General features: G+C 42.4%; 1 protein-coding gene across 3 annotated transcripts in view; it reads left to right on the plus strand.

The window, feature by feature from the left end:
* Positions 1–26,508, plus strand: part of NABP2 (nucleic acid binding protein 2) — a 59,707-nt gene that overhangs the window by 18,112 nt on the left and 15,087 nt on the right. For all 3 annotated transcript variants that reach the window (XM_068267637.1, XM_068267638.1, XM_068267636.1), the window contains 3 exons: positions 17,195–17,333; positions 19,839–19,910; positions 25,781–25,862. In XM_068267637.1, coding sequence (XP_068123738.1) covers positions 17,195–17,333; positions 19,839–19,910; positions 25,781–25,862 — 293 coding nt within the window. The remainder of the gene's footprint in view (positions 1–17,194; positions 17,334–19,838; positions 19,911–25,780; positions 25,863–26,508) is intronic.

The raw sequence follows: 26,508 nt of genomic DNA on the forward strand, positions 1-26,508 counted from the left end.
ACACACACACACACACACACACACACACACACACACACTTTTTTATTTGTATATCTAACCTCTGAGTTGTATTTTTGTTGTCCGTGCACTTTAGGCCTTCTCAGTGCAGTATGATCCTCAGTTTGACATGCTGCCCATTCTTTGACCTTTAGACGAGACATTTGGATAAATAACGTTTAGGTGTAGTTTTCCCTTTCTATCTCTGTGGAGGTTAACCTCCCTTGGCGGTGCATTTCTGTCTGGATTTATCGGTCTAAAAGTGGTACATTTTTCAAGAATTTTAGGCCTCCAATCTTAAAGGGAACATGAAGCAAGTAAAATGATTTAAAATAAACACATGGGGCTTGATTCACAAAGTGGTGCTAACCTAGTTAGCACTCCTAAAGACTTTTGGGCATGATAAGCATTGCACTAAGTAGGTTAGCACCGCTTTGAGGGAAAAACTCGCGTGCAAAGTCCGGTGCGCACAAAATGTCGCATAGGGTTTAATAGCGTTGCGCGCGTAAACTACTTTATGCGCAAAAATTTGCGCGCAAGTTTATTTTAATGGGCTTTTCACCAGCGTGCTAACAGTTGGCACGGCTTTGTGAATCAAGCCCATGATGTAGCTACAAATGGATATTACATATTAACCTCACCGTCAGTTCCTCTCAGAAACTCACCATTTTCTTCTTACAGTGATCCCTTCCAGTTCTGACAATATTTTTGTCAGACCTGAAGTATACCAGTTGCTGTCAGTTATATATCAGCAGCTGTCAGTTACAACTGAATGTGCAAGGTAATGTCCATGCTTCCCTATGGCTCAAGTGGGTGATATTACATTTTAACAGTGTGCAGACCAGGAAGCTGTTATGGGGTAATGGCCATTTTTAAATGGAGGCTGGAGAATTCCATTGATCACATTGGACAAATGGGACGCAGTAGAGGAGAAAGAGATTGAAGAGTAGATTACACAGGAGGAGAAGTATGACCTGTGTATGGTTATTTTGACTTTTTATTTTCAGTTCAGGTATTCTTGGTCATAACTCACCAAAATATGTCAGAATAAGGACCTTAAAAGGCATCCCGCAAATACTGTAATAAAAGACTAGAACACAAAATTGTTGAAATAATTAATTTATGAATAAGCTTAAAAATCTTGAAACTGTACAAATAAGGCACCAGACTATACAGTATGTACATATATACCTAATACACCTCCGCGTTTGTGGTATATTTTGAAACCAGGAAATGGCACAGAGGGCGGACATCACAATTGGGGAAGTATAAGCCTGATTCCTTTTGGACTTTATTCCCTTTGCTTTCAGTCTTAGGCGGCAGGCAGAGAGTAGTCAAAACCCAGACAGATGTCGGTGCAGGTAGCCGGCAGAGAATAGTCAAAATCCAGGCAGAGGTCGGACAGGGAGGAAGGCAGAGAGTAGTAAAAATTCAGGCAAAAATTGGTAACAGTAAGGCAGAAGCACTTAGCTCCAAAGCAGTTGGGAACCAAATGGCTATATTGGTAACATCCTGTGCATCCATGGCAGTCAGGTGACACAGGGGAGAGCTCAAATCACAACTTGTTGTTCGAGACAAATGAGAAGGCATTACAGGCTAAACTCTATATACATGCAGGCAGCATTTCTCTCTGTTTACCTTCTGTCCTGTGCAGCAGATCGGGGTCCAGATGGGGGGATCAGACAGGCTAAACTCTCTATTTACACACAGGGCACATTTCTCTATGTTCTCCTTCTGCCCTGTGCAAAAGTTCAGGTCCACTTTAAAATGTAGTCCCGCCATTCCGTCCCGCGACTGGGAGAGAAGCCTGGGTCCCACTGGCCAGCGCTGATCGTGCGCGGGACCCAGGAAAACAATCACATGGCGGTTTTAGCCAGCCCCGAGCTGAGCTTGGGCTTACTGCTCTCAGCTTCCAACACACAGCCGGGGCTCAGCTCGGGAATACTGCCGGGGGGGGGGGGGGGGGGGGGGGGGGGGGTAATATGGTGATTTTGTTCCTAGCAAATTACACAGCCTCCCTTTTTTCTGATTATCAGTCTGGCTACAGCAGTGTCAGAATCACACACTTGAACAAGACAGTAGGCAAACATACAGACATGCACCCTCATACACAAGGTTTGTAGGAGGATCGGCAGTTATCATAGACTATCAATGCATTTTGCAGGAATGGATCTTTTGCAGATACTGATCTTTTGAATGTGTACAGCATCCTTTGTGTGCAGCATCTTGCAGAGATTTTATCTGATGAGGAGTTCAGCTCCATAGAATACACTGTGTAGAGTATGGCTCTTATACTACATGGAAGGGGGTTAAAATTGGTCTGTGATCTTTCATTTTCCAAAAACTTTTATCTGATGTGTGTACCCACCTTTAGGCCCAAGTTGAGATTTTATTCCTCAGCTGACTGCCACATCAGAGAGATAATTGGTAAACACAGGTTGTTACCAATATGCCTGCTTCTATGAAAGCAGGAAGTAGACACACTGCAGATTTATTGCAGCATTTGTAATGTTTACAATCCAATTTTGATACAATGTGTGTAAACGCAGTTGTAGGAGTTCTCTGTGTGTTGCTGAAGCACAGAGAGAGTTCAGAATAGCTCATCAGACGATGTTAATATATAATAAAAATCACTTTGAATAAAACGCAATGACAGCTTTTAGGGCACAATAAACTACACTTTGGAAATTTGTAATTTGTAAACAGACAATACTACGTGTGCACAAAAGCAAATATGATAACTGTATGAGTAATAAAAAGTAGAAAGACCACACTTACCTTCGGTAAGGTCTTTTCCAGTAGTCCAGGGGACAGCACCCCCTCCTCTGAGACTTGTCTCCCCTCCCAATTCTGGACAGGAAGCTATTAAACAAACAAATTTGCATAATGGACAGCAGTACATGTATAAATACAAGCCACTTACAATGATCCTCAGTAATAACAAAGATGACCCGGACTCACCATACGATGCTTGCAAAATTTCTTCTTAATAGTTTCCCACATAGGGTGGGAGAGTAGGGGTGCTGTCCCCTGGACTACTGGAAAAGACCTTACCGAAGGTAAGTGTGGTCTTTCCCAGAACGTCCCTGGGACAGCACCCCTCCTCACAGACGATAAACAAGATTCTCATTAGGGTGGGACTACTGCCTGTAGAACTTTTCTACCCAAAGGCTAGATCACCACTTGATAATAAATTTAGTCTGTAATGTTTTACAAATGTGTTCTGGCTGGACCAGGTAGCCGCTCTACAAATCTGCTCGATGGAAGCTCCAGCCCTCTCTGCCCATGAGGTTGCGACACTTCTTGTAGAATGAGCTTTGACAGATGTTGGAAGGACCTTACCCTGTGATTGATATGCCATTAGAATAGCTTGTCTTATCCATCTAGCAATAGTTGGCTTTGATGCACGGAGCCTCCTATTCTTTCCAGCAAACAGGATGAACAAAGCATCTGTCCTCCTCCATGATTTAGATCTCTCCAAGTATTGAAGTAGACACCTTCTGACGTCCAGACAATGAAGCTGTTTTTCTTTCTCATTAGACTGTTTCTCGCAAAATGAAGGAAGAAATATCTCCTGAGTTCTGTGAAAAGTTGAAACTACTTTTGGAAGGAAGGCAATATCTGGCCTCAAAGTAACCTTGTCTTCTGAAATAATACAGTAGGGAGGCTTAATTGACAAGGCCTGTAACTCTCCTACCCTTCTTGCCGAAGTAATCGCAAGAAGAAATGCCATCTTCAAGGATAACAGTTTTTCCGAAACTTGGTCAATTGGCTCAAAGGGAGGACCACACATAGCCTGTAAGACTATGTTTAGATCCCAAGACGGGGTTCTTGGAACCAACACTGGACGTAACCTCTTAATTGCCTGAAAAAAACGAAGAATGAACTCCTCCTGGGCTAGTCTTCTTTGTAGGAAAACACTGATTGCCGCTGTTTGAACTTCTAACGTACTAATACTCAGTCCTTTTTCAAACCCTGCCTGCAGGAATTCTAAAACTGATGTTGATGAATGAACATCCATAGATCTCTCCAAACACCAGCTATTATAGATTCGCCAGGCCTTCTGATAAATTACTCTTGTCACTTTCTTTCGACTTTGAATCAAGGTTTCCGAAAGACCATCTGAAAACCCCTTAGATTTTAGAATGTTCCACTCAGGTTCCATGCAGAGAGATGCATCTGCTGAAGATTTGGATGAAAAACTGGCCCCTGCTGCAATAGATCCAGACGTTGAGGCAGAAGCAACGGAGGACTGATCGATAACCTCTGTAATAGACTGAACCATGGTCTTTTCAGCCAAAACGGAACTATCAGAATTAATCGAGCCCTGTCTCGACAAATTTTGCTGAGAACCTTCGGAATTTGGGATAGAGGGGGAAAAGCATACATTAGTCTGACACTCCAATCTATCGAAAAGGCATCTATCGCCCATGGCCTGTCCTGGGGCCATAGGGAACAAAAGAGTTGACACCTTGCGTTGCTCCTCCTTGCAAATAGATCCACTTCTGGATGTGCCCATGTCATGCAGATCTCCTGGAAAAACCTCCGAGTTCAGGGCCCACTCGTCCTGCTTTAGAGCCGATCTGCTTAGGTAATCCGCAAGATAATTGTTTACACCCCTCAGATGCACTGCTCTGATGGATTTTAAATTTTTCTCTGCCCACAATAGGATCTTTGAGGTCTGAGACCATAAAAGGTGACTCTTCGTCCCTCCTTGCCTGTTGATGTATGCCACTACACTGGCGTTGTCTGAACGTACTAGAACATGACAGTGGCTGATGTAATTGCGAAAGTGAAGTAGGCCCATCCATACTGCCTGTAACTCTCTGCTGTTTGACGATCTTCCTTTCATCAAAGTGGACCACCGACCCTGTGCTGGTAGTGAGTCTATATGAGCCCCCCATCCCCAGGAGCTGGCGTCTGTTGTCATGATTTTCTCGACTGGAGAAAACCACGGTTGACCTTCGGACAGACGTACTGGATTCTGCCACCAGCTGAGAGCTGCCTTTACTCTGAAAGGAATTAGCAACCTTCTTTCTAAGGACGTCACCTTTCTGTTCCAATTTTTTAGGATCCAATTTTGAAGTATTCTTGAATGGAGTTGTCCCCACTGGACTGCAGGGAAGGAGGAGGTTAGAAGGCCTAGAACCGACATAGCCCTTCTTAGCGTAATGGCACCTGTGGTCTGAAAAGAAAGAACAGTATTAAGAATAGCAGTTATCTTTCTCTGAGGCAAAAACACTTTCTCATCACATGTAGAAATAACAAAACCTAAATATTCCATAGTCTGTTTAGGTTGAATAGATGATTTAGACCAGTTAATAAGCCATCCTAGAGATTGGAGCAATTCCAGAGCTGAATTAATCTGGATTTTCAAGGAATCTACTGATTCACCCCAAAACAAAAGATCATCCATTTCAGCGTTTCAGCGTTCAGCGTTTCAGCGTTCTAGCGATCTAGCGTTCCAACGTCCCAGCCTCCATAAGCACATTCGGGGGCCCTCCCGTGGCATCTGGTCATCTGGTCATTGGCCTTTAGACAAGCAGACAAGCAGATAAAACTTCTGTGGAAGTAGGTCCTCTGTGGCTGTGGCTGCAGCTGGGTCTTTGTGTCCGTTTTCCCCTTGCCCTCTCCGCCTTCTCCTTCCTCTAAGTCCCCTCAGTCCCAGGCCTCTCAGCTCTTCCTCCGCCCCTCGCCATACTTCCATACCATACCTCCACGCCATACCTTCCATATCCTCCATATCTCCTTTTTCCTACATGCAGGGCTGCATAACTGTTGCATAGTCGTTGCACAGTTGTTGCATAATCGTTGCACAAACGCTGTATAACGCTGTATAACGCTGTATAACGCTTCATCAACGCTGCATCAATGCTGCACTAAAGCTGTATAGGCGCTCTATAACCTTTGCATTGCAGTGCACGACTGACCTTGCTTGTGCCAGCAGGTTTTTTTTTTTTTTTTTTTTTTTTTCTCTGTTTTTCTGTTCCTGTTCCTGCTCTTTTTTTGTTGGATACAAGCTGCTGGATATAAGTTGGACATAAGTGATCTCTTGCGGATCATCTGCAGATTAACTGGATCGTCATACACTTGGGATGTGGATAAGTATATGTCAACTTATGGTATTTATGGCTATTCAATTTTTTATGTTTATTGCTGTCGTTATCTGCCATTAGTGCTATTGCTGTTACTGCTGTTACTGACCTTTGCTGACTTTTGTTACTCAAGAATTGGGTGCCCTTATACTGCCCTTATATTACATTCACACTACTGTACTGCATCTACCTCTGCTTTTTAGAGCATCGTTACCGTGAAGGCGGACATCTTCTTAATTATTAAAAGGGGAAAAGAAAAAAAAATATATATATATAAATAAGAATCTCTGCAAAATTATTTCTCCCATGCCGGTAAATGGCATCTGGAACAAGAAATAGAAATAAAAACCCTTATACAGAGAAAAATACAGAGAAAGTACAACTAGCGGCAAGTCCTAGACATACTGCAAATCAACAAAAAGTGACTCTTTCTGGAAAATAAACAATCTCAAATAGCTCCCCTTTCCAAACCCCAAGCAGAAAGCCTTCATTGGCTGTAACACAACAAGGTAGTTTTACACCATCTGACATAGCAACCCACTTTAAAAAAATTGCAGAGGCAACCAGCCGGGCTCAAAACGAAAAAATGGCTGCGCAGCAAGGTTTAGGGGCGACTGGGGCTCAGGATAGGCGACAGGGGAGTGATGGCATCACAGAAGAAATGCTGGATAAAAAATTAAGAGCTATCCTGGATGAATATACAAATAGGATGCAGAAGGAAGTGGTGGCTACAGTACAAAACTCGATACAGGAATCAATCACTAAGGAATTAACACCAATAAGGGAGGCAATAGAGGAGGTAACAGGAAGAATAACACTGTTAGAAGAAAGTCTGGAGAAATTAAGAGCTGAGGGGAAGGGGGTGAAGGAAACAGTTTCAAAGGATAAAAAACTTATTTGTGAACTTAAACATAAAATTGACGACCAGGAAAACAGGAGCAGAAGAGATAACATAAAGATTAGAGGCCTGCCTTCCGCAATTCAGCAAAGGGATCTCTCGCAAATCGTACAAGACTTATTTAAGGGAATCGTGGGAGAAATCCCGCTAGAGAAATTAGAAATCGATCGGATTCATAGAGTAGGAAAGGAGAAGTCAGTAAATGGAATTATGTCCTCAGACATCTTGTGTAAACTCCACTATCATAAGACTAAGGAAGAAATCTTGACAAAATCAAGACTGCAAAATACAATACTTTATAAGGAATCTAAAATAGAATTGTTTCAAGATTTATCCAAGAGAACAATTGAAAGGAGAAGGCTTTTAAAACCAATACTTGCAAATATTAAAAAAGCTGAAGGTGTATATAGATGGGGCTTTCCTCTTTCCTTAAGAGCCACAATTGGCTCAAAGTCTTCGGTGCTTAGAGACGGTGACCCAGTGCAACCTTTTTTGGCACATCTGGGCTTGCCCATTATAGAGATACCTGAATGGGAGGAGTAATGTGAAATACATAATGCTCTTGTAGATTGGGAGGGGTGGGGGGGGGGGGATTGGGACAAATAGGTCCACCTTGGTCAACTATTGGTCAGATCACGGTTGGAAGTTGGAAATACCCAGAGATAAAGTATTTGACTCTCTGGGCGTCCAAACTGGACTTAAATGGTATGAACAGTATGTTGGATGGGTGTGTGTTAACAGGCTTTGCTGCACGGGGTGAGGAGGGGAGGGGGGAGGGGGGTGTGGGGAAGAGGGGGAGGATAAAGGAAAAGAAATGAATACATTAAAATTGATTACCATAAATGTCAAGGGGGCAAATTCAGGTCCCAAAAGAGGTAGAATAATAGACGAATTAATTAGAAAAAAAGTCGATATTGCTCTTTTGCAAGAAACCCGTTTTAAGGCTGATAAAAAGCCTCTCTTTTTTGATAAACGGTATAAGTTATGGATCACTAATGATAATAAGAATAAAAAAACTTGTGGTGTTGCCATTCTCATTAGGTCTAACCTTGATTTTACTGTCGATAATGTATATAGAGATAGCGAAGCGAGGGGCCTGATTGTGCTGGGAAGGGTAAAAGGTGTTACTCTAACTATTGTAAATGTCTATGCGCCTAACACGAGTCAGGTGGACTACCTTTGTAGATTTTTAAAAAAAAGTAAATAAAATGGCTAAGGGGTCGATTTTAATGGGAGGTGATTTAAATCTAGCCCTAGACCCTGAGGTTGACTCTTCTAAAGATAGTAACAAGTTGTCGGTCAAAAATCTCCATAAACTAAAAGACATGCTACATTCTAATAAACTCATAGATATATGGAGAATTAAGAATCCCTCCGGCAGAGATTATACTTTTTTTTCGCCACCCCATAAAAGTTACTCTAGAATTGATTATTGGTTCGTTCCCCATGTCCTTATATCTGATGTAGTTAACATCAGTATAGGAAGTTTTACATACTCTGACCATGCGCCTGTAGAATTAATAATAAACATATCAAATAAAAATATTTCGAGACCTAGGTGGAGAATGGACCCTAAATTATTGGAGGAAGAAGAAATTAGAGAAAAAATTAGATCTAGTATCTTGGAATTCTTAAAATATAATGATATCGGGGAACATGCACCGGAAATAATATGGGACGCCCTAAAATGTGTAATTAGGGGAATCTTTATTGGTATTAATGCTAAGAGGGTGAAGAATCAAAAAGAAAAAATTAAAAAGTTGCTAAGTGAACTAGCAGACCTGGAAAAAATACATAAAAAATCAGGATCAGATCCAGAATTATCCCAACAGATGATGGTAACTAGAAATGAGCTAAACCAAATTCTAAACTCAGCGTGCAAAAAAGAACACTATGGTGCCTGTGACTCGTTTCGTAAAGGGAAAAATAGTTCCAGTAAAGTACTGGCAGAGTTATTAAAGAAAAAAGAGTCAGAGGATAGATTCATTGGGAAAATTATCGATGGAGAGGGAAATTTGGTGCACGAGCAGGAGAAAATCAGCAATGCCTTTGTGGGTTATTATATGGAAATTTATAATATAAAACCTCTGGAAACAGAGACCTCAAGTTCTTTTTTGGATCTGGTTGAGCTCCCCACAATTAAACATGATTTGAAACAACTACTAGATGGAAAAGTTAGAGAGGTTGAATTTGTGGCGGCGGTTGATAGGGCTAAGAGGGGAAAAAGTCCGGGCGCAGATGGTTTTGGACCAGAATTTTATGGCTGTTTTGTGAAGGAATTGGCTCCTCTTTTTTGCAGAATGGTTAATGATAATGCAAGTGGTGCTGCATTTTCGGACATCACTAATAGGGCTCTTATTTGCCTTATCCCAAAAGAAGGAAAGAATTTGCAGCACCCGGGGAGTTTTAGACCTATCTCATTGATAAATACGGACGTTAAACTATATTCAGGCATCCTTGCAGCAAGGTTGGAGGAGGCAGTAGAGGAATTGCTGGGAACCCAACAGATCGGATTCAGGAAAAAGAGACATATTCATGAAAATATATATACCGCTATCAATGTAATTCACGATAGTAGGAAAGGAAGAAAGGAGTCAATTCTGGTAGCCGTTGATGCAGAAAAAGCTTTTGACCGGATCTCACACTCTTTCATATTTAATTGTTTAAGGAAATTTGGCTTCGGGTCAGCCTTTATTGAAAGAATTAGATTGCTGTATAGTAATTTGAGTGCTCAATTAATAGTCAATTCCTCTACTTCTAACCCATTTAAATTATCTAATGGAGTACGTCAGGGTTGCCCCTTGTCGCCTGGACTTTTTAATCTGTGCCTTGAACCGCTGATTCGAGCTATCCAAGACGATCCAACCATCAGTGGTATGACAGTGGGTGATGTTGAAATTAAAACATTGGCATATGCGGATGATCTCCTGCTGGTGCTTAGAGACCCAGTAACATCTCTAAAGAGGTGTGAGGACTTATTTAATAGTTATGGAAGTAGCTCAAACTTTAAGATAAATAGAGAAAAGTGTTTGATTCTTGACCTAGGATGCACCCGGAGCACTAGAATGGGAATACAAGACTATAACTGTTACTCTTGGAAGAAGGTAATAAAGTATTTGGGAATTAATCTGAGTGGTGAAATTAATAACTTTTTCAACTTAAACTATAAAAAATTAATAATAGAAAGTAAAAAGAAACTTAAGGGATGGGATAGACCTTATTTTAACCCCTTGGGGCGTATTGCAATTTTGAAAATGTTTATTCTACCCAAAATTTTATTTTGTATGCAGTGTGTACCGATCGCCCTTCCCAGCACATGGTTTAAGGAATGGAATAGATTATTTCAAGAATTTATTTGGGCAAGAGTCCCACGTAAAATAAATTACAGGACAATTAGTAGAAGTAAGTCTGGGGGCGGATTGGCAGCACCTGACATATCAGTCTATTATAAAAGTATACATTTGGTAAGGATAATTGACTGGAGGGGAGAGCATTCTACATCTTCAGGGGAAAAAGCTTGGGTAAACATAGAGAAGGGGGAACTAAACTTTGAGATATTGTTCTCTTGGCAATGGGTACAGGTGCGGGGGCTATGGGTGGCGTCAACCCACCCTCTGATAAAACCAACCTTAGGTGTCTTAGTGGGGCTCATGAAAAGTTGGCAATTAAAAGATGGCCTGTCTCTTTTGACATCTTTAAGAAATATCCCAGACTTCCCGCCCGCATCTTCGGCCTCTTGGTTTGCCGGGAATGGCTTGAACTTGGACACCCGCCTAATCCATGTCTTCGGTAACAGGGAAGCAGGGATAAAAGGGATCCTGGGAACAACAGTAGAAAGAAACGTACCCTGGGGCATTATTCAATTACAGAATTATAAAAATAAAAGTGGACCCTTTAAAAGGGACTTAAATGACTTTGAAAAACTTTTGTTTCTGAATAAGAGACCCCCTAAAATATTGTCCTCGTTGTATGATTTTTTACAATCCAATGATCAATGTGAACTTCCCTCATACTGTAAAAAATGGGAGCATATTATGAAAATGTCCTTGTCTGAACAATGGCCTAAAATATGGTCGGCAGTGTGGAATATCCCTGACCCTGATGTCCAATGGATGCAATATAGAATCATAACAAGATGGTATTTGACACCTAAACGAGCGGGAAAGTTCGGACCACTGTCGGATGTTCCATGTTGGAGATGCGGGCGGTTAGGGGGAGCGGAGCTGCATATGTGGCGGCTCTGTCCATCGATCTGTACCTTGTGGGAACAATTTATTAAATTTGGTAAAAAGGTGGCAGATAGGTGTTTTAATATTTCCATAATTAATGTAATATTTAGCATAACAGACTCGAAAGAAAATAGGGAAAGCAATTTCCTAAAGGAGATTGGCTCTATTTATTTGAAAAAAATAATTGTAAAACACTGGAAGGGTGGGGGGAACCCCCATATTGGTGACTGGTTCAGAGAAATGGAATCCGTATATGACGGAGTCACCAATGCCCCCACGGTGGCCCGATCAACTGCTGAGGGTCTTTTTAGAGAAATATGGGGTAATATGCGGAATGCTCTCCCTTGGGAAAATATTTAAAATAATGGTAAGGTTAATGTAAAATATACTTGGTGGGGATGTAGACTCTCGGCATAGCCTGTTATGGTATGTTTGGTACGGTATGTATGGTATGGTATGTTTGTGGTATGAAAGGCTCTGACTCCTTTTTTAAGTGGGCTATGAAAGATTTAGTAGGAGGTGGAAGGAGTTAAAAAATTGTATAGATTCATTAAAGTTATTATATAAATTGAAGAATAAATCAAGTTGAAAAATCTGTCTTCTCTCAGGCAATGATGCAAGTGACTCCTGAATCTAAGGCGAATGCCTTAAATTAATCAGGAAAAAGCCCGGTGGCGAGACTGAGCCTGAAAAAAAAAAAAATAGCAGTTATCTTTCTCTGAGGCAAAAACACTTTCTCATCACAAGTAGAAATAACAAAACCTAAATATTCCATAGTCTGTTTAGGTTGAATAGATGATTTAGACCAGTTAATAAGCCATCCTAGAGATTGGAGCAATTCCAGAGCTGAATTAATCTGGATTTTCAAGGAATCTACTGATTCACCCCAAAACAAAAGATCATCCAGGTAGGCCAAAACATTAATAGATCTTTTCCTCAAAACAGCTAAGACCTCGGACATGACCTTCGTGAACAACCAAGGGGCCGAGGCTAATCCAAAAGGTAAAGCGTTAAACTGGAAGTGCCTTACCTCTTCCTGAATGCTGATGGCAAACCTTAGGAACTGCTGAGACTGTAGCTCTATCGGGATGTGTAGATAGGCGTCCTTGAGATCCAATGATGCCAGGAAGCAATCCTTCTGTAACAGAATTATAACAGAGGTGATATTGTCCATCCTGAATCTTCGATATTTTACGGCTTTGTTCAACCCTTTCAGATTGAGGATGAAGCGGAACTCCCCCTGAGGCTTTTTTACAAGAAAGACCGGCGAATAATATCCCTGACCCCTCTGGCATGATGGGACCTCTCTGATAACTCTTTTTTGTAGTAACATAGTCACTTCGTTTTGTAATGCCAATGTTTGAATTTCTGTCTTTGGCCTTTGATTTACCCAGAACCTTCGCGGGGGGGATACTGAAATTCTATGGCATACCCTTCCAACACAATTTTCTGTAACCAGAGATTTTGAGGAAGAAGGAGCCACTGCTCGTAAAAATGGGCCAGTCTTCCCCCCCACCGGGATCCTGACGTCATTGTTTATTTTGCTAGGAGGTATGGGCAAAATTTGATTTGGCTTTCTGAGGCCTACTTGGACCCCATCTCTTTCTCGATGAAGTCTTGGGGTCTTGTTCTGGTTTAGAGGAACGAAAGGAGCGTTTGGGTGGAAAGGTCCTCCTTTTAACAGGAAAATTCTTTTTAGCATCAGCAGTTCTTTCCAAAGTCTGCTCTAACTTTGAGCCAAAAAGAAATTCCCCCTCACAAGGTAGACTACATAATTTAGAGCGGGAAGAGTTATCTCCCTGCCACGTCTTTACCCATATACCACGTCTAGCAGAATTTACTAAAGCCGTGGTCCTGGCTGTCAACTTCACCGTATCATCTGCTGCATCAGTGAGATAATTGGTGGAATTGAATAGTTTAGGAAAGTCCTTTAATATCTCCTCTCTAGGAACACCAGAAGCAATTTTGTCCTGTGTTTCCATCAACCAGTATTTCAGGGACCTACTCACTGCTGTTGAAGCTACTGCAGGTTTAAAAGTTAGTGATGAGGACTCCCATGCTCTTCTGAGGAGATTATCCGCTTTTTTGTCAATTGGATCCTTTAGGTTTCCAAAATTTTCGAACTGCAAATCTGTTTTCTTTGACACCCTGGAAAAAGATGGGTCAAGCTTGGGAGATGTACCCCAGAATTTCTGGTCCTCCGCACAAAACGGGTATCTACGATTTAATTAACGAGGCCAAAAGGCTCTCTTTTCAGGTTCATCCCACTCCTTCTTAATCATATTTTTTAGAGAAGAATGAACTGGGATAAAACTGGACTGGGGATCTGACAAACCTTCGTACATCTGATCCAAGGGTGTCAAAGTTCTCTGTTCAACTGTAATACCCATAGCCGTATGCATATCAGATAGTAGATTCTTCATTAGCTCCGGAGAAAAAGCAAATTTCTGCCCTTTGTCTGGTCTATCAGATGTATCCTCAGCGGAAATCTCTTCAAAGGAAGATATTTCACCCTCCTCCCCAGAATTTTCTGACTCCTCTGAATCCTCTCCCCTCTTTCTCTTAGGAACAGATAGGGAAGGTATAGGGACAGTGACATCAGGAATAGCCGAAGTGCCCTCCAAAGGGGGGATGTCCTCCATAGGATCTGCTACAGCTGATGAGGATGATGCTATAGCAGAATCCTTAATTTCTTTTATGGCTGAAGACATCTCAGAGCGCATCCATCCCATTAAGTCTTTGAAAACTACTGGGGATTCATCCTTGACAATTTTATCTGTACAATACTGACATAATTTCTTAGATGAAGGAGCAGATGATGATATGCGATTATTGCAGATAGCACATCGTCTTTCTTTGGAGGATGATGAGTGTTTACTCAGAGTGGACTGAGATGATTTATCCTTTTCCTTATCTTTGTCAGCTTTTGGAAGTTTAGGCTGAAAAATATAGATAAGAAAAAACTATCAGTCCCCTCAGTGTAACTTAAACAGCATAATCCGCAGAAACGGCGCAAACAATTTCTCACCAGAGAGGGTTTAGAGCCAGTCCCTGCAGATTGCAGTGAGGAAAGGCCTGCGGCGTCCTCCATGATCCACCAAACAGCATTGAGTCATGGACAAACAACAGATCTTTTTAAATCTTACCCTCCTCCTCCTTAATTGCCAGCAGCTGCCTCTGTTCCCAGCAGCCAATCGCCGTAATGATCACCGCCGCGGGCCTGCAATCAGGCCTGATCATGTGACCAGTCATGTGGGACGCCTGCACATGACGTCATCGCGCTTCCGCCGGAACTTCCGGTTACCGCTCTGCCGTCCATAAAACTTCTGCACTCTAAGGAGAAGCCTCCACCACGCTGGGCGCATAGCACACTGAGTCCCCTGCTCAGCCCGTCCTTGCCTGCCCCACACGCTGCACCTGCCGCCTGACATGGGAGCACCGAGGCCCCTCCATCCGCTCCTGTCCGGGACAGGAAAAAGAGAAAAACTACTGAGGATCATTGTAAGTGGCTTGTATTTATACATGTACTGCTGTCCATTATGCAAATTTGTTTGTTTAATAGCTTCCTGTCCAGAATTGGGAGGGGAGACAAGTCTCAGAGGAGGGGTGTTGTCCCAGGGACGTTCTGGGAAAAACACATTTTTATTGAATGTTATGTCTGAGTTTCAGACCACTTTAAAGAGACACTGAAGCAAGAATAAATCTCGCTTCAGTGCTTATATTCAGCAGGGGCATGTGTGCCCCTGCTAAAACGCCGCTATCCCGCGGCTGAACGGGGGTCCCTTCACCCCCAAACTCCCCTCTGCAAAATCAACGACCAACTTGGTCGTAGATTTTGCTGCTCTTCAGGCAGGGCTAACGGCTGCAGCCCTGCCTCTCAGCACAGTCTATCAGCGGCGCATCGCCGCCTCTCCCCCGCCCCTCTCAGCGAAGAAAGACTGAGAGGGGTGGGGGAGAGGCGGAGATACGCGCTGACAGACGCGCGTGAGGCAGGGCTGCGGCGATTAGCCCTGCCTTATTCCGGAAGAGGGGATGCGCAGCTCGGAGGGGATTTCGGGAGGTAAGGGACCCCCGTTTAGCCGCGGGATAGCGGCGTTTTAGCAGGGGCACACGTGCCCCTGCTGAATATAAGCACTGAAGCGAGATTTATTCTTGCTTCAGTGTCTCTTTAAAGAGACACTGAAGCGAAGAAATATATATGATATAATGAATTGGTTGTGTACTATGAATAATTACTAGAAGATAAGCAGCAAAGAAAATATTCTCATATTTTTATTTTCAGGTATATAGTGTTTTTTCTAACATCGCATCATTCTGTAATATGTGCAGATTACACAACACTCAGCATTCAAAATTATTTTTTCAGAGCAGTCTGTGAACTAATGACCTCTCCTCTGGCAGAGAAAAAGAAAAATTCTTCACTAAAGGGGGCTATACACTAGGCGACCAACCAACCAATCGACCATCCAATTCGATTATTATAATCTAATTGGATGAAAATTGGTGCTGCCAAGTGCATGTCCGACAAAGCGACCAATTTTGGGACAGAAATTGGCCGCACCGTCGATCGCGCATGTTGGTAAATTTCGGGCCGAGGTTGGTTGGTCGGGTGCGCGGCAGTAAGTCGGCCGATTTGTGAACGAGCGACAAGGTGACGAAACTGCTGCCGCAATGTATAAATGTGTGTAGTGCATTTATACATTGCCTGTCCGGTGTCAGCCTCCATGCAGTTTCCGTCCATTTCCGGGTTCCGCACACACGCTGGCGGCGATCTGACGTCACAAAGGCGCATAGCAGCTGACATCAGACGCTATGCGCCACTAGCGTGTATGCGGTTACCCGGCGAGATGGACGGATGGACCCGGCGAGCTGCTACAGGACAGGTAATGTATAAATTCACTACACAACATACATCTATACATTTTGGGGGCAGCGGCGAAGGGGACTGCGGCGTCTCAGCCGATTCCCTTATGATTTCATGATGAAATCGGACGGGAATCGGCCTGTGGTGTATAGGCAGATTCGATTAGAGATAAATTTTGTCTCTTGGTGGAATCTGCCTATACTTGTTCTAATGTATGGGCATCTTACAGTTGAGATAATAAAAGTCAGAAGACAGACCTCTCTGCAACTTTGAAAGTCGTGGAGCTTAATGGCTTTTTTGCATAGAGCCAACAACTGGAGTTTCTTAACTCTTCCTGTACTGGAAACTGATGTATCTGATCTTAATGTTTTATTTCTTAGCTGTACTACACATACAAATCATTATATCATAATTTTTTTTCTCTTCAGTATCTCTTTAAAGAGAACCTGAACTGAAAATAAAAAGTCAATATAACCATATGCAGGTCATACTTAGCTCCTGTGTAGTCTACTACTCAATCTCTTTCTCCTCTCTTGCATCCCATTTGTCTACTGTGAACAATGGATTTCTCTGTCCTCCATCTTAAAAATTGCCATTACCCCATAACAGCTTTCTGGTCAGCACACTGTTAAACTGTTATACCACCCACTTGAGCCATAGGGAAGCATGGACATTACCTTGCACATTCAGTTGTAACTGACAGCTGCTGATAAATAACTGACAGCAACTGGTATATTTCAGTTCTGACAAAATATTGTCAGAACTGGAAGGGATCACTGTAAGAAGAAAATGGTGAGCATCTGAGAGGAACTAACGGTGAGGTTAGCATGTAATATTCATTTACAGCTACGTCATGTGTTTATTTTAAATTATTTTCCTCGCTTCAGGTTCCCTTTAAGGCCTCATTTTAAGCATACTGAGCTATAAGTACACTAACACTGGAAGCTGGGGGAGGGGTACTGTAATATGCTTAAAAATTTGCCAGGAATTCCACATTAATGCTGCATCGGCATATTTAAACATAGGAAAAATACTGCATAGTATTACAACAAATGCTTTTTTTAAACACTAGCGTTTTTTTTTTTTGTTTTTTTTTTCCCTACACCAACAGGAAGAGTCACAAAGACAAAGGATGGGCACGAAGTAAGAACTTGTAAAGTGGCTGACAAGACAGGAAGCATCAACATCTCTGTGTGGGATGATGTGGGAAACTTGATCCAGCCTGGAGACATAATCAGACTCACTAAAGGGTAACAACATCAGGATGATACCTGTGACAGACCTTTCATAGTAGAGAGGTTTTGAAATATCCCAGTGATCCAATAAAACTGTGTCAAGGTCAATCTGACACTGTGTAGCCAGTATTGCTTGTAGGGTTGTGAGAAAAACATTAGTGCACACTTGGCAAATAAAAGGTGATTCTGAACGCAAACCCCCCCCCCCCCCCCCCCCCCCCCCCAAAAAAAAAACCTCTGATTCTACAAACCTTAAAGGGAATGTCCAGGCAGCCAAAAAAAAGAAATTTACTTACCCGGGGCTTTCACCGGCCCCTGGCAGCCGCTATATCACTCGCCGCAGCTCCGCTCTCAGCTGCTGGCTCCCGGTCCCCGACGGTGCAGAGGCCGACCTAGTCAGGTCATTCTCTGCACCGTCGGGGACCGGGAGCCAGCGGCAGAGAGGCAGAGCAGCGGCGAAGGACATAGCGACTGCTAGGGGCTGGAGGAAGCCCCAAGTAGGCCTAAACGATAAATCGAATTTACACCGAAATCGCAATCACCAAGATCACGATTTCAGAATCTTCAAAGCGGCGAGTATCGCGATCTTTCCACATGGGGAAGTTTTGAAGAAAAGGCTTAATACTTCCTCCAAGTCCCGGCGAGTGCGGCCCGCAGCATTGGCAGTGTTGGACATGCCTTCTATCACTGTCTGCCGGCTGTTGTGCACAAGACATACAGGAAGTATGCCATGCATTAGATCCTGCAAGAAAAGAAGGGGATAGACTGGCATCGCTAGACTTGTGCTGGAAGGTATATCCAGCACTGCCGCAGCTTGGAAGACAGAGCGGGTACAGACCCAGAGGGGACACAGAGGGTGCACAAAGAGAGATGGGCCAGAGAGACGGAGAGGGGGAACAAAGCTTGATTTGAAGGAAATCGTGAATTGAATCGATATTGTGATTTTGGACAGAATTTTGATCAATTAAATTTTTTCCTAAGATCGTTCAGGCCTAGCCCCAGGTAAGTAAATGTCATTTGGGGGGGGGGGCTGCCTGGATATTACCTTTAACTTGTTGCAATTTCCCATCAGATAGATCGGTCAAATTGATTATTTCTGTCAGGTCCAATCTGATTTCCAAAGTTTTTTTTCTGATCGATTTTTGTATAGAAGTGATTGGAAATAATCAATTTGGCCTATCTATCTGACTAGAAATTGCATGGCGTGTACCAGGCATACAAAGAACGTGGCAACACGGCAGAGGTTTGCAAAGTTGCATCTGAAGGGGAATAGTGGGAACAAGTCAAAAAAATAATTTTTCAAAAATACCTTGTATTTTATCAGAAAATCTATTTAAAAAATGCGTAGGAAAAATGGTTTTAAACTGACCTTTTTCTGAGTTTCAAGACCATTTTCCATTGCATTTTTTAAAATCGATTTTTTTTTTCTTCAAACTAAAAGGTCCTCTTTTTTATTATTATTATTGTTGTTGTTGTTGTTGTTGTTGTTTTTGTTTCCACTATGCCCCTTAAAATGACACTGAAGCAATAAACTTATGATATAATGAATTGTATGTGTAGTACTGCTCAGAAATGGAGCATTAGTAGCAAAGAAATTATTCTAATATTGTTTCCAGTACCGATAGTTAAGAAGTTTCACTTGTTATCTATGCAAAACAGCCTCTCTGAGCTCTCTGAACCAACTTAGGTTACTGTTTTCTGAAGCACTTATACATCAAAGAAACAGTGAGGCTGCATTCACAGTGGTACATTGCGGAGCTGCGTTATCTTATAACCCAGCTTACTACAATGCAATGCTAATCCTATGCATCTTTCCTGTACCTACTGTATGTGACGGTAAAGCAGTGTTAATGTGCATTACCACTTTATTTATTTATTTTTGCTGTGAATGTAGCCTCGGAGAGAGTTTTAGATATGTTTTTTACTGTAGGGAAGTTGAAGGGGTCATTAGCACTGCTTTGTTTTATAGTTTAAAATACAGAGTGTGGGTTGTAATTGCAGATATGACAGAATGATGCAATGTTATTTAAAAAAACACCTATATACCTGAAAATAAAAATTAGACCATTTTCTTTGCTACTTACGTTCTATTAATTATCAGTACTACACATACAATTTATTATATCATCCATTTTTTTTTGTTTGTTTTTTGCTTCAGTGTCACTTCAACATACACTGCAATTTTGGTGGCGATAGCATAGATGGGGGTTTTCCTATTAACCACTAAAGACTGCGTGAAATTACGAATTGATTACATGAAATCAATTGAATGTCCAAATCGTAATCCCATATGGCCGTAGTTGCAAATATTTACTTGAAATTTTGTGTAATCGCACTTAGCAGATTACAATCATTACTAATCAAGAGCAAGGTAGTTTTAGGCTAAGAAAAGGACATTTTGAATAGTAGTTTAATATTCGCATGTATATCTACCGGTATTTGGCATAATCAAAATATTGCTCTATTCTTGTAGCCTTTGTTCCACATTGTCTTCCTGATTTTATTCTGTTTTGTTTGCAGTTATGCTTCTGTCTTCAAAGGTTGTCTGACTCTGTACACAGGGCGAGGAGGTGACCTGCAGAAGATTGGAGAGTAAGGCTCATTATTGCAATTATTAATATATTACAGGTGACCTTGCGTCTGACTGTAATTGCATTCCCAGTAAACTAAGATTAACACTAAAAATGGGATCTGGCTCAGCAGGGCAGCACAGTAGACCTAGACAGTGTACAGTTTTGTTCAATTGCCAGATTTGTGTGTTGTGAAAAAAATAAGAACTTATTAAAAGCGAACCAAGCGCAACCACAAACTTTTTGTTTTTTACTTAACTGAGTGTGCCCTTTAAGGAGCACATTATGGGGGTTGCTGCTCTGGTTCCCACCATAAACACCTCCACCCCCCAATTGGGATGTACCGGACTTGCCGTAGCGACTACAGTTTGTATCTCCCGGAAGTGTTGTGTGTACACACTGCAATGCATGCTGGGAGATGTAGTCTGTGGATGCAATTAGATTTTCTGTACTCACATGCACAGACTACATCTCCCGGCATGCATTGAGGACATGCATGCAACACTCCTAAGAGATACAAATTATGGGCACTGCAGCAAGCCTGATGAAACTATGGTGCATCCCAATGGGACAGGGGGGCACAGAGAAGCAGGGTAAGTAATAGTGCTCCCCCAAGGGCACTCTCAGTTAAGAACCTCCCTAATGTGGAGGTTCATTTGAAAACAAGTTTGCAGTGGTGCTTGGGCTGCTTTAAATCATTTGAAATGTTTCCACCTTTTAATGCGTGAACCTTGCGTCCCTGCGGCTACAGCAGCACCAGCAGCGGACGTGAGGCTCGCTTCCGTGTGGAAGAAATGGTTAAAGGACAACTGAAGTGAGAAAAAATATGGAGGCTGCCATATTTATTTCATTTTAAACAATACCAGTTACCTTGCAGACCTGCAGATCTATTGTCTGCAGTAGTGTAAGAAACACACCATAAACAAACATGCAGCTAATCATGTCCGATGTGACAATAATGTCAAAAACGCCTAATCTGCATATGCTTGTTCATGATCTATGGCTAAAAGTATTTGCGGCAGAGAATCCGCAGGACAGCCAGGCAACTGGTATTGCATAAAAGGAAATCAATATGGCAGTCTCCTATCCCTCTCAGTTGTCCTTTAACCTCTTGTGGACCACCTCTATGAGATCCTACGCCGCACTTGTCTTTTCTAGCCTGATGCGGCGTAGGATCTACATCGTCCGCCGTTTCCGCTCCCGACACGATCGTGCGCAACCGAGAGGGGAGATTAAGCTGTCATATGACAGCTGACATCTCCCCTCAGTGATCAGAAGCCATCGCGTATGGCTTCTGATCACGTGATCACTATGATTGCCCGGCGGATCATAGTGATCACTGTGACAGCTGTGGTGGTAGGGGGAAGGGGGAGAAGATGATTCACTCATCTCCCTGCTGTTCCCCCAACGATTGGCGCTCCCCACTGCTCTGGCCGGCATCCCCGCTCGCTCTGACGTCAGCCTGGGAGGTGAGTAAAGGCTGCAGGCTATATGGGGCCTGGTCCTTGGGGGTGGGGGGGGGGGGGGGGGTTTAAGCAGCCAGTCCCTAAAGGGTTAAATATGGAAAAAGCTTTGAATTGATTTATTGTGGTCTAATTTTTAACATCACAAAAACCTGGCATTTTAGTGTGTGTGTTGGTGTACACACTTTCTATATCCCATGTAAACTCCTAGACACAGGTGATGAGCAGTGCTGTCCAGGCTGTACACCTTGTGGTCTACTATTACTGATTATAGTCCTGTTGACTTATCCCCAGTCACCCAGTTCTACTCCCCCCGCATTCCCTACCACTTTACTGGTTTTGTTTTTCATTCATTTTTTTTTCTACAATTGGAACTCTACATTTGCAAATGTTGTGAAAATACACATACAATGTAAGAGTAGAACAAACGTGTATACATCTTAAAAGGCGCAACAGTAAGAAGTATGTTATCTAGCAGCTTATTAGCCTCTTATACCAGATATCGGTCTTTCTCTAGGCCGTATATCAAAGAAGCCTTTAAAAATATACAGGTTTTTAACAATGATCACACAAAATAAACCAGCTTAAAGTCGTCATGAAGACTGGAATGCTGTCGCCCTGGTGCCACTCCAGGGGTCTAGCGTACAAATCTTTCTGACCTGTAGGCCAGAAAACTGTTGGGCTTATACAGTAGATGCCTGATGCTGGGAATACAACATACAATTTTCTGTTAGATTTTACTGTTATGCTGGGAATACACGGCTCGATTTTGAGCCATTAAGATGGCTCGATAGATAATTTCCGACATGTCTGATCTCCCACCTGATCATTTCGCCGCTCGGTTCCGGATTGAAGTGAATGGAAAAAGATAAGAAAAATGAGCGGAAGATAAGAGAATTGACTGCGGAATCGAGCGGCGAAATAATCGAGCGGCAAAATCGAGCTGTGTATGCCCATCATTAGATTTCTCTGTAGAGACTGTCATTATCTCTGGTGTATTGTCTTCTGGTTATCGCCTGCTGAGTAGAACAATGCTTAATTGCTAGGCAGATAGATGTTTAGATAGATTATTTCCAACATGTTGGCAATTATCTGTCTGGCAGGTAAATCTAACAAAAATCTTATCAGATAACAGAAAATTGTATGGTGTATTCCCAGCATGAGAACAACAGGGTTGCTCCCTGTTGGCATTTTGCTACCCTGAGCCAGCTATCGATCCAGTCACCTCTGTCTTTCTCTATTCAACTCTGCCTCCCAACCATTGACATAATTATGGCTGTTAGGCCTCTTGCACACTACATGTGATTCCGTTTTGTTTTTTCTTTTATTCAATCCGATGTTTGATTCCAATTAAAAAATGTAGCAGCATGCAGTACTTTTAATCGGAATCAAAAATCGGATCGTATAAAAAAAATTCGGAATGGCATGTAGTGTTCAAGAGTCCTAAAAGTCATGAAAACTGGGAGTGGTAAGCGAGAAATAATTCCTGCATTCCTCAGGGCTGTGGAGTAGGAGCAATTTTGGGTACCTTGAGTCTGTGTGGGTAGTTTCATAAATTGAGGAGTTGGAGTCGGATGATTTTTTTTGTGCCGACTCCACAGCCCTGGCATTCCTGAATCTTCCAGAAACCTATCCTCAAAGTTGATGCCCCCTTTGCTGTTTTTAAAGAAAATCTCCATGATGCATTGAAAAAAATAGCTCTGCCATGTTGTCAGTTTTTACAATTTTATTTTAAATGTTGTACCTTTTTTTAGTCCCCTGCTTATGTTTGTGTATACAGTATTAAGATTGCAAAATGATGCCTTTTCCCTTTTTGATCTTGATATTTATTTTTCCCTGTGAAATCTGCTTGCTGTGCTCTGTCCCTAGCAGTATTCATACTGAGAAGCAGGTTTCATGCAGAAAGAAACAACCCAATCATGTCTTAGGGCTGGAACCCACTAGAGCGATTTTCTGAGCATTTAGGGAGCGTTTCAAACCGCTAGCGATTTCCCTAAATGCTCAGCTAATGTTAATGGATGGGCCAAATTCCACTGGAGCGATTGCGATTACCAAATCGCAAAACTCAGGACATGCAGCATTTTTGAGCGTTAGCGTTTCTGCAATATAAAGTATATAAACACTGGCATAATCGCTCGTCAAAACCTACACACAGCGATTTTGCAACCGTTTTTACATAACTGCACACTGTAACAAAATGAAAATTAATTGAAAGGACCAATCAGAATTAAAAACGCTAATCGCCACACAACCGCTGGCAAATTAATTACACTTTTTAAAATCACTCCCAAAAACGCTCATGAAATCGCTCACAAACCACTCATAGAGAACGCTAGCGATTGCGATTAGCGATTGCGTTTTGTAGTGGGTTCCAGGCCTGAGTGTGGTTTTTTTTTTTTTTTTTTTTAGGCCTGCCTACTTCTCGTTGCCTAATGCTGGGTACACACAGTACAATTTTCCCTGCGATTTTCCGACCCGATCGTCTTTTCCGCACAATTCTGCACTCAATTCTCTTATCGTCATTCGTTTTTCTTATCTTTTTGCATTCACTGCTATGAGAAATCGAGCGCAGATTTTATCAATCTGATCAATCTATCGCACGCAAAATCGTACCGTGTGTATTAGGCATTAGACTTAGAGCTGACTGGATAGACAGCTTGGAGGACGTTAAGGCTGATTCTACACTTGGTTATTGTGTTTGAGCTGTGATGCTCCACACACAATGGACAAAATTGCATTCATATGACCCTGCAGCAAAGTGCGCCGACAGGGTCACACGCTGCCCCTCGCCCAGTGATGTACTTCCTGACAGATTCCCGGGTTTCCCTGTCGTGTTCACGTCCCCGAAAGCAAATTTAAAACCCCTACGTTGCCCATTGACTTGCATGACTTCCGCCACCATTGTGTTGCCATGGAAGCATAACAGTAACACACTGTTGACTTTGCGACAGGTTGGCGGCTGATTGGGCGCTTCCGGCGCAACGCGTCGCTGTAACTGCTAGGCCTCATTGCCTTGCATTGCAGGCAAAACAGGGTAACACAATGCACACTTGCAAGGCATGTGTAAAAGGGGTCTAAAGCAAACCTGTGAGTTCTGGGGGAAAAAATAAATAAACTAAAAAAAGTAAGATACCAGTGTAGAGGGAAGCGTCTGGATCCACTTCCAGAGGCTTTCCAGTTCTCTTCAGACCACTGCCACTGCCCGGGACCCTCTGAAGTATTGCAGCCGTATTCCTGTCAGGGAACAAGCGCAGGTGCACTAACAACCTGTACTTGGCACGGAGCCACTCATGTACAAGCAGCTCTATGCTACTGCACAGCCGCGGGCTGTCGTGGGGCCAGCCATGCAAAGATTCAGATGGTCCCAGCGCTGAAATGATAAGCTCGAGGGGGATGGGGAAGTCCAGAGTTAAGTAACTATCTTATGCTGTATTTTAGTCTTCAGTTAAACCTTAAAGTGGACAGGACAGAAGGAAAACAGAGAGAAATGCACCCTGTATGTATTTAGAGAGTTTAGCCTGTCTAATTCCCCTTCATTTTGTGTCTAATCACAACCTGTAATCTGATCTCCCCCTTGTCACATGACTCCCATGGCAGAGATGGCAGATACACTAATTTGAAAGTACTGGAAAGATACACAGCAGTATGATACCGTTTAATGAAAAACATTTCTTTGTTACAGCTGATGCAAAATAAAACTGCACTGTTTCTACTTCCTGCTTTCATGGAAGCAGACATGTTAACAGCCTGTGCTTTCAAATGAGCTTATCTGCCATCTCTGCCGTTGCAGTCAGGTGACCAGGGGAGAGATCAAATTACAACCTGTGATTAGTCACAGATTGGGGAATTAGACAGGCTAAACTCTAAATACATACAGGATGCATTCTTTTTTTTTTTTTTTCATGTGTCCTGTGCAAAATTTCAGGTCCACTTTAACAATATGTCTGCTTCCAGGAATCAGGAAGTAGAAACAGTGCAGATTTATTTTAGTTTTTGTATTCGCTGTAACAAAGAAATGTTTTTTGTTTGAAGATTATTATGCTGTTGCGTATCTTTTAGAGCAGAGAGGGGTTCTTAGTTCGGCCAGATCCACACTATAAGCGCTTTTCTGAGCGCTTTGTGATTATTAGTGCATTTTAAAAGTTTCTCCCATTCACTTTCATTAAAATTGCAGAGATTTTTCGCATACGCGATCACCGGATTTTACCGCGATTTTAGTGAAAGTGAATTGGAGACATTTTTCCAGAAAGTACTAATCAAACGCAAAGCCTCAGAAAAGCGCTTATAGATCCAGCCTTCAGGTCTTTAAAAAAACTATGCAGCTAATAATCTTAGTGGGCAAACCATTTTAAAATTGTAAATAATGTTGTTCTCATTCACTTTATGCAGTTGATCATCTTTTGCATTCATGGCCATGTTTCTTTTACAGATTTTGCATGGTATATTCTGAAGTGCCTAATTTTAGTGAACCAAATCCTGAGTTTGTGGCGCAGCAATCCCAGAGCAAGCAGGTGAGTGTTTTACGGTCAGGTAGCAACCTGTGAGGCTGTTTAGGCAGTTTTCTAGTTCAAGGTGAAAATTGAACATTACTTCTTTTCCATTGAATGCTGAATGCATCATTTCCACCTTTTTTGTTCTAATACAGGGAGTCCCCGACTTGCGAACGACCCGCCGATGCGAACGACCCGGAAATGCGAAATTTGATTCTGTGGAACGAAGACAAAACATTTTATGCAAAAAGACCTTATAGTTTTTGAGAAAATCAATTGTAAAAAGTTCAAAGAAAAAACGTTTTTTTAAAACTCGGTAAAATGGCATTTTGCTGCGGTACTCTATACTATATAGTGATCCAGCGCTGGGACCCTCTACATATTTGCATCTGCACTCCCGTCTGAACAAGCGCGGCCGCTCTGCATAAGCAAAAGTGGCAGGTTATGATCATCACTAGGCAGCAGGCACAAGGGGGGGCAGAAGTGGTACTGAGGGCACAGATGTCATGGGGGGGGGCAGAGGTGGTACAGAGGGACATAGTGGAGGCTCAGAGGGACAATGAGGGGACAGATGTCAGAGGGCACAGGGGAATAGAGGTGACACAGGCGGCACATGGGGGCATAGAGGATTTACATGGGACAGATGTTGCATAGTGTTTCTACTTAT

This window comes from Hyperolius riggenbachi, chromosome 2 (assembly GCF_040937935.1).
Source record: "Hyperolius riggenbachi isolate aHypRig1 chromosome 2, aHypRig1.pri, whole genome shotgun sequence".
NCBI classification, from domain to species: domain Eukaryota; kingdom Metazoa; phylum Chordata; class Amphibia; order Anura; family Hyperoliidae; genus Hyperolius; species Hyperolius riggenbachi.